Source organism: Aristolochia californica, unplaced genomic scaffold (assembly GCF_029961685.1).
Source record: "Aristolochia californica isolate CCGP_79_NKW_82.1479 unplaced genomic scaffold, dmAriCali1.0.hap1 SCAF_2, whole genome shotgun sequence".
Lineage (NCBI taxonomy): Eukaryota > Viridiplantae > Streptophyta > Magnoliopsida > Piperales > Aristolochiaceae > Aristolochia > Aristolochia californica.
Window position 1 is genome coordinate 41298162 of NW_027181881.1, and position 8979 is coordinate 41307140.

Below are 8979 nucleotides of genomic sequence, written 5' to 3' on the forward strand. Positions count from 1 at the left end.
ACGAGCTACCCATTTAGGCAAAACTTCTTCTGTCAAAAGGTTAGAAGAACCATGTTAAAATCCTCACCACTTGTCCTCACATGAACATATTCCATCCTGGAAATGGTGATAGAAGCTCCCATCTCTTACAAAGATCTCCCTTCTCTCAATTTTGGAGATAAACTTTGCTGATGTGTGGCAATCAGAACACATCCTTAAGTTCTTAACAACACGTATCATAGTTTGTCTATGAGATGATACAAGACTGAAGCAAATAGCAATCTTTTCAGTGTGTGAACATGAAAAGGGGTCTATCTCATCTTCAACACACAAACAGAGTTGTTGAGGAATGTAACCTTTGCTCTCCATCTCTTTAGCCAACTCAGTCCATTTCTTCAAAACTGGCTGCATTTCAGTACTGAAATCATCCCCGCTTCTGAATGCGTAAGCTAAATTATTGACTTCTACCCTACTACATGCCTTCATGGTCCCCAAACCACGATTCCTCATCTCATTCTTCAAATCCTGAGCAGAATTCCACATGCCAGACATAGCATAGATATTAGACAGAACAATATAGTTTGATGCATTATTTGGCTCTAATTCAAGTAAGGCCTTCCCTGCTCTTTCCCCTATTTCAGCATTTGAGTGAACTCTGCAACCCTGGATAATGGTGGCCCAGACACAAGCATCAGGTTCATATGGCATTCTTTTGACAAAGTCAAGTGCCTCATCTAGTAAACCCACAGAGCATAAGTTCCTAATAAAACATGTATAATGCTCCAAAGTAGGCTTAATTCCATGCTTATCCTCCACAGAACTGAAATATTTCCATCCTAGTTCCACCAAACCTACTCGGGCGCAAGCTGAAAGAAGTACAGTGAAGGTAATATGATCTGGCTTGAGACCTGAAAGTTCCAACTGCTCAAACAGGTTAATTGCCTCATTTGCCATTCCATGGTTCGCATAAGCAGAAATCATTGAATTCCACAATGCAACATCCTTTTGGAAGGACTGATTAAAAACAACTCCTGCCTCCAATATGCTCCCACATTTTGCATACATCTCAACAAGTGCACTTGTTAGAGACATTTTATACTCTGTGAACGCAAGCTTTGCAATATGACCATGTAATGTTTTCCCCAGTGTCCAAGAAGCCAGACTACTAGATGCTGATAGAAGAATCATAAGTGTGACTGAATTTGGCCGAAATCCTGCTCGTGACATGAGAAGGTAAAGTTTTAGGGCAGTTTCTGATTCGCCATTTTTCACATGACCTGCCAGTAAAATGTTCCAAGTCACTGTATTTTTCTTGTTAATCTTCTGAAATGTCTTGGTTGCTGCACTCATTTCCTGACAGTTCACATACATGTCAACCAATGCACTGGAAACAATCACATTTGAATCAAATGAGTTCCTGAGGACATGCCCGTGAATTTCTTTTCCTTTATCCCTCAAGTGGAGATCACTGCAGGCTGAAAGGGCACTACTGATGGAGTAGGCATTTGGTTTGATGGGCTCGGTTAGAACTTGATGAGGAAACTTCCTTTTAGCTTTTGAAGTGTTAATGACAATCTTATTGGGCATTTGCATTCCTTGGAACAATTTAAGAGCCTCATAACAAAGACCAAAATGTTGGAATCCAGATATTAATATGTTAAAGGATACAACATTTGGCTTCAAATCCATCTGATCCATCTCTATAAGTAGCTCAAAAGCTTTATCTTTTTGCCCCTTCCTGGCATATGCACCAAGCAAGGTATGGTAAGACTTCAAATCAGGTTTCACTCCATTAACTTCCATCGAGTCCAAAAGTAACACTGCATTCTCCATCTTACCTGCATTAATGTATCCCATGATCATGTCATTCCACACAGCAGAATTCTTACTCTGTGTCATCTTAAATACTAGTTCTGCACACTCTATCTTCCCACATAGGGAATACATTTTGATCAAAGAGCCACATACAAAGCTATTTACCGATAACCGTTCTTTAATAGCATAAGCATGAACTTCTTTCCCAAAATTCAGTGCATTCAATCCCGCACAAGCAGAAAGAACACTCACAATTGAAACAGCATTAGGACTTTCTGCTAAAGACATTTCGGTAAACATGTTTAGAGCACCCTCAAGGCAACCGTTCTGTACACACCCCCAAATAATTGCATTCCAGGAACTGATGCCAGGATTTAATCCATCCTCTCTCAGCTCTTCCAACAACTTCAGAGCTCTCTCCATCTCTCCGTTTTTAGCAAATCCAACAATTAAAGCGTTCCAAGAGATGTGATCCGGTATGACACCACTCTTCCGCATGGAATCAAATATTTCCATTGCTTTATCCAAGAGACCCATATCAGCATAAGCCGAAACAATGGTTGTCCAGGAAACGACGTCCCTTCTAGACATCATATCAAATACTCTCTGCGAGTTGATCAAGCTACCACATTTCGCATACATGTCAACAAGGGAATTTTCAGTAAAAATATCATAATCTAAATTCCTTTTTATTACTAATCCATGCATCATCCGTCCCAGGTTTAAGTCCCTAAGCCTGGTACAGGCTTTGAATATAGTAGGCATGAGATATTTGTCGGGCAGGAGACCCTCATCGATCATCAAAACAAATACGTGTAGGGCATGAATCCACATCTCCAACAAACAGAAACAACTTACAAGAGTGGCATATAGAGCGACTCCTTTCTCAGCAGTCTCATCAAATAGTCGGCAGGCAGCAGTTAACAAGGATAGATCCTTCGCATAAAGAATTGCCAAGTTGTTCTGGAGTACAATGGAATCCATAAGACCTGCTTTAATGCTTTGCGCATGAATTTGCTTAGGTTCTGCGATAGGAAACTCGTCTCGAGCTCTCTGTATTAGAGATAGATAATATCCGATCTGCCGTCTTCTTTTCATAGTAACAGGAGAGCTTGTAGAAGTTTCAAGGATTGGTGCATTTTGCAACTCTTTTGATGCTTGACAAGTAACATTTCTAGCCGCCGAAGAACGGAATTTGAATTCCGCCGGGAAGACACAGCTGGTAGACGAGAAGGTGGCAAGAGGTTGCGGCGACAGTAACTGTATTACAGGGACTTCCATCTGTCATCGAGATTATAAACAGATAAAGTGAGAATAAATAGCACTAAAATACTGCCTCATCGGCTATCTCAATCTGAACCAAAATGGAATTCGGGCCACGAATAAAGCAGCGACAGCTACCGACGCTCGAGGAACATCAACTCGCGCTTCTGTTACTCGCGGAACACTAACCTGTAGTTCTGTAGACGATACAGTACGACTACCTGGTCAGGCGTAAATCTCAATGGGCCAAACATTTGCTTACCCTCTTCCCGTTCTAACAGCCTCTTGGGGCTCTGCAACTGAAGTATACAAATTCCAAGAGTGAAAACCCAAACTGAAGAGATTTGCCGAGCTCTTCAGTCTCCACTCTCGACTCTCCAGGCTTCATCTGCAATTTGATCCTCGTAAATGCAGATCTTCCATCTTCTCCCTTAACATCAATCGATATTTTCCTCGACGAAATTCCTGATCAAGCTCCCACTCCACGCAAGAGTGAGCGACAAAGGAAGAGAGGTGCGATGGGTCATCCTCTGTCGGCAGCGTTTGATTCCAAGTCGGGACAGCTGATCCTGATAGCTCTTCTCCTCATGATCGCTGTCTTTCGACACCGCTACCCTTTTCGGTCATGGAAATATCACTCTCGTCGAGAAAATTGGACCGTCCGACTCCTCAGGTAACATTTACCGTCGAATGACTATTTTTCTTCTGCATTATCGCTTCATTGTTTGCACAAGTTTGTTGTTTTCTGTTACGGTCTCATATGAGCTTCGGGTGCCTTGTACTATCTCTCACATTTTAAAATTGAGCTGCTGATTGCTATTATGAATTTCAACTTTGAATTTGGTAATGTCAGCGGGTCCTCCTTTGCATCAAGGCAGGAAAAATTCATTTTAGCGCTCAGTTTAATCGTGGAATAAATGGATGGTCTATTTAAACCTGTGAAGCATTCGGCTCAGACTTTGCTAGAATTATGAACCTTCTGTGTTGGGTGTAGTAAAAGTACGGTTTTTGCCTTTGGGTGATTTGATGAAGTAGATTATCTGGTTACAGGGGATCAAGGATGTAATATATTTTCTTTGTGCCCACTGGGATGTATGCTTTCTTAGGGCCAATATTGAATGTCTACTGGAAGCTACAAGCGAGAGATGGAAAGATTTATGAAGGAAAGAAAGATCTGTCTTTCTGAGGAAACCGTGATGTCAAGGCAGTTTGACACTGGTCTGTAAAATTAATGAAATATTTGATGGAATTTTGTTAAGATATCAAACCATATTTATACAAGATTTCAATGGAAAAAATCAAAGGAAAGCCATGCGTGCTCAAGGCGAAAATCAGGGGCAGGAATGTTGGCTTAAAAGAAATATTACAACAGATCAAATGTTCGAAAACAGATAAGTTGAACAATATTTGACCAAGCAAATATCTCAACAAGTAAGAACTGAATTCCTAAAACTAAACCCTTCCCCTTAAAAATCACTCTTGTCCATAAGAGCAAATTCTGGAAACTGCTGATGCATCAATCAAAATTCTCCCAAGTAGCTTCAAATGGAGAAAGAGAAGACCAGTGAATTAAAACTTCTTCCCCTTCCCCTTTGGAATGACAATCCTAGACATCTAGGCTTGACAACCAAAACTTCCTCGCTGGTAGCTAGAAATGGAATTTGAGTTTCAACTCGGGACCAATATGCTTCTTAGGGAGAGAAACATGGAATATGGGATGAATTTGAGATTCATGGGGAAGATCAAGCTTGTAGGCAACTGAACCAACACATTGAACCATTTTTAAAGGACCATAATACCTGACCGAAATTTTCTGCTTCCTCCTCACATAAATTGAATGCTGCCTATAAGATTGATGCTTCAAATAAACCATATCTCCCACTTCAAACTCACGGTCCCAATGCCTTGAATCATATAAATGCTTCACACAGTTCTGAACAGCCATGATCTTCTCTCGAACATCCTTGAGAACTGCATCTCTGGCCAAAAGTTCCTATTCCACAGCTTTAACTTTAGCAGTTCCGGGAATGTAGGAGATTAAGGAAGTAGATTTTCTCCTATAAATAACTTCAAAGGGAGCCTTGCCCATTGTAGTGTGGCAGCTATTGTTGTAGCAGTACTCAGCCCAAGGAAGCCATTTTAAGCCATAATTACGGTTGGGAACTAGTGAAGCACCGGACATACGTCTCCAAATATGTTATTGACTACCTCAGTTTGCCCATCTGTTTGGGGATGATAAGCAGAACTTAAATTGAATGCAGTACCATTTATCCTGAATAATTCTTCCCAAAATAAGCTTGTAAAAGTGGGATCACGATCACAAACAATTGATTTAGGCATTCCATGTAACCTGAAAATCTGTTCAAAGAAAACTTGGACTAAAGTAATAAGGATGAGAAATGGCAGTGAAATACGCATACTTTGAAAGCTGGTCAACCACCACAAAAGTGTTGGTCTTTCCCTTGGAACTCGGTAGCTCATCTATGAAGTCCAGAGACATGTCTTCCCAAATTTTAAGTGGGATCAGAAGAGGCTGAAGGAGTCCAGCAGGAAGAAGTTGCTCTACCTTATGCTTTTGGCAGATTTCACATTCCTGAATGAACTGCTGAGTTCTTTTTCTCAATTCTTTACCGTAGAAATTGTCTCAAACCTGATGAAGAGTTTTGTGAGATCCTTCATAGTGTTGCTAGGAAATTGCTCAATGATGGTCCCAGTAAAGGGAAGTCTTCCTCTAGATAAATTCGGTCCTTGAAAAATAGAATGCCTTCTTGGCCCTTCCAAGGCCCCACGTTTTCCCCTTGTTGAACCAACCAAATGAAATGTCAAATTTTGGGGCTGCTAGAGTGTTCCTTTGTGATTGTTTCCAGCTAGCAAGGAACCGGCCGAGTGATGGCTTTGATGTGGTTGTCCCCTTTCTTTTAGTTTCTCCTTGAAAGTGCATCACCAACGGTGTTTTCTTTTCCCCTCTTATACTCTATAGAGAAATCAAATCCCATAAGCTTCAAGAGCCACCTTTGTTGAGCCGAGGTGGTGATTTTTTGTGTCCACAAGTGCCGTAAGCTTTGATGATCAGTTTCCACCAGGAATTGTCTCCAGCAAGTAGGGACTCCATTTTTTAACAACTAAAACAAGAGATAGAATTGCCTGTCTCCCTCACCAAAGACTCAAGGCCTTCCTCCCTGTGGTCACTCCTGTGGGCAAAGTGCTTTTGTTCGAGGAAGAGATATTTTGGACTCTACCATGGCCGCTCGTGAAATTCTTGACCACTTCTCGAAATCTGATCTCCCTTGGTTTGTCCTCAAGCTTGATCTTGAGAAGGCTTTTGATCAGGTTAGTTGGTCTCTTCTTGATGATATATTGGAACGCATGGGATTTGGCCACCGATGGAGATTCTAGATTCGTTATTGCATTTCCTCAACTTGGTACTCGCTCCTTCTCAATGGCACAATTTGTGGCTATTTTAAAGGATCCAGAGGCATTCATCAGGGTGACCCCCTCTCCCCCCTCCTCTTCAATTTGGTTACTGAATACCTATCCTCTATGATCTATTCTGCCAGAAGAATGGGATGGCTCAACTCAATCTCTAGCCAGGGGGAGTTTGACATCCCCTTGTTGCAATTTGCTGATGACACTATTTGTTTTGGTGTTGGGACACTTGAATAGGTAATCAGGCTTAAGGCTCTCCTTGGCCTCTTTAAGCTCACCTCGGGTTTGAAAATCAATTGGGTTGAAAACTACAATTTTAGGACTTCACGTTCATCCGGATTTCCTTCAAAACATGGTTGATACTCTCGGATGCACTATTATGACACTTCCTTGAACCTATCTTGAACTCCCTTTGACAAACAGTAGACCTAGGATGAGCCTCTAGGCCCGATTATTGAATGGCTTGAGCATTGCCTATGTGGAGATGTTGTCTTCTCTTGAAGGTGGTAAGACTTACACTTCTCAACTCTTGTATTGCTAGGATCCCAAACTATTTCCTTTCATTCTTGCCCTACCTCGCTTTCATTGGCCATCAAATCGACCTGATCAAGGGGCGTTTTTTTATGGAGAGGAGCTAACAGAGAGTTCAACTATCATTTGGTTAATTGGAAAGATGTATGTATGCCAAGGCATCTCGGAGGTCTTGGAATCAAGAGCACTAGGGAGAAGGGTCAGGCTCTATTGCTAAAATGGTTCTGGAAGCTCAATTCTACCATTGAGATCATATGGAGGCCCATGGTAATTGCCTAACTTCGGAAGACTGGGGCAAGATGGATCACTGAGGGCATGCGTCACCACTTGTCACCCATTTGGCTATCTATGTTTCACCTTTTCTCAGTATTTGGATATTGTATCTGTTTCTTTATGGGTTATGGTTGCAGTTTGAATTTTTGGATGGACGGGTGGAGCAGGGATGACCCTCTGGTTAACTCTTTCCAACCCATTATGCAGCTCACGACTTGCCAAGACTTGATTGTGACCAAAGCATGGAGGAATGGGTCGTGGAACCTTCACTTAAGAAGAGGACTCACTGATGAGGAAGCCTTCATTGCTTGTATCCTGGTTAATGGTCTAGCCTCTATCAAGATCCATGCCTATGTTATGGATAAGTTGATTTGGCCTCCTGATACCAGCGGCCGCTTCTCTGTGGCCTCTACTTATAGACATATTTTGGGCTGGACTTGGTCCTCTGATGATCATATGGTCGATGTTGTTGCTTGGCATCTCATGGTCCCCTATAATGTTAAATTTTTCCTTTGGAGTGCCTACCTTAATATGATTCTTACCGCTAATAATCTCCAAAGATGGGGCAATTCCGCTACTTGTCCTCTCTACCCCCTTTGTAATCTAGAAGAGGAAACCATTAGTCACCTTCTCCTCCACTGCTCATTTGCCTGGCAGATTTGGACTTCAATTCTCAGCAGATTGGGTATTCATTTCTATCTCCCCCGAGATCTGGGCAAGATGTGTCACTTCTCCTTTGGGGCTCGCTTCCCCAAATTGGGTAGACTTCTCCTTTCGGCTTGTACTACCCAGTTCCCCTGGTGCATCTAAAGGGAACGAAATAACCAAAGATTCAATGGCAAGTACAAAACCCTTGATGAGGTTATTTGCTACACCACTAGTCTCATTTCTACCTGGCTCCACACCATAAAGGAATTTTTGATTGTTTGATGAATGTCCCTCTTCGCACCAACTGGCATGCGGTTGCACACATGTCCGTACCCACCTTGCCTCCCCCAATTGCATGCTAGCAACCTCCCCCACACGACTACCTTAAGCTCAATTTTGATGGCAGTGTTTTTGGCAATCCGGATGATGCGGGCTTTGGCAGAGTAATCTGGGATTCTGACGGTACTCCTCTCATCTCATATTTTGGACCTTTGGGTATTGCAGATTCTACCACTACTGAACTTTCTGACCTCTACATGGCCTTTGCATTTATCATGATTGTTTCAGTAACCCCTTCATCATTGAAGGAGACTCTAAGGTGATGATTGGTTGGCGCTCTACTCCCTTGACACCCGCGGTGCCATTGGGACACTTTTCTAGACATTTGGACCTTATTTTCTCAATATCATGTATTTGGTCTCATGTTCCCCGGTCAGCTAATTTTATTGCTGACTTTTGTGCTAAGCTTGGAACCTCCCTCCAAACTCTTGTTGTAAGGGGAGGTCTCCCTTAATATAATTTTGGCTTCTTTTTGCAATGAAATTATCACATTTTCAACAAAAAAAAAAAAGATGAGACGGCATGGCTGAAAAATGAAATTGGTCGATCTATTGAAGAACTGCACCCACCCCGGATTCTGATGCATCACACTCGAAAATGAACCTCTTGGATAAGTCCGGCAATGGTAAAGCAGGAGCTTGAGTCATTTCTCCCTTCAATATGGAAAAAGCTTCTTCTGTTGTAGGACTCCAAGTGAAATTATTC

At 42.1% G+C, this 8979-nt stretch overlaps 1 protein-coding gene across 1 annotated transcript; it reads right to left on the reverse strand.

The window, feature by feature from the left end:
- Positions 1-63: 63 nt before the first annotated feature.
- LOC137955074 (pentatricopeptide repeat-containing protein At2g03880, mitochondrial-like) lies at positions 64-3075 on the reverse strand. Its single transcript, XM_068801945.1, has one exon. It carries the CDS (start codon positions 3073-3075, stop codon positions 64-66), a length of 3012 nt encoding a protein of 1003 aa, XP_068658046.1.
- Positions 3076-8979: the final 5904 nt, after the last annotated feature.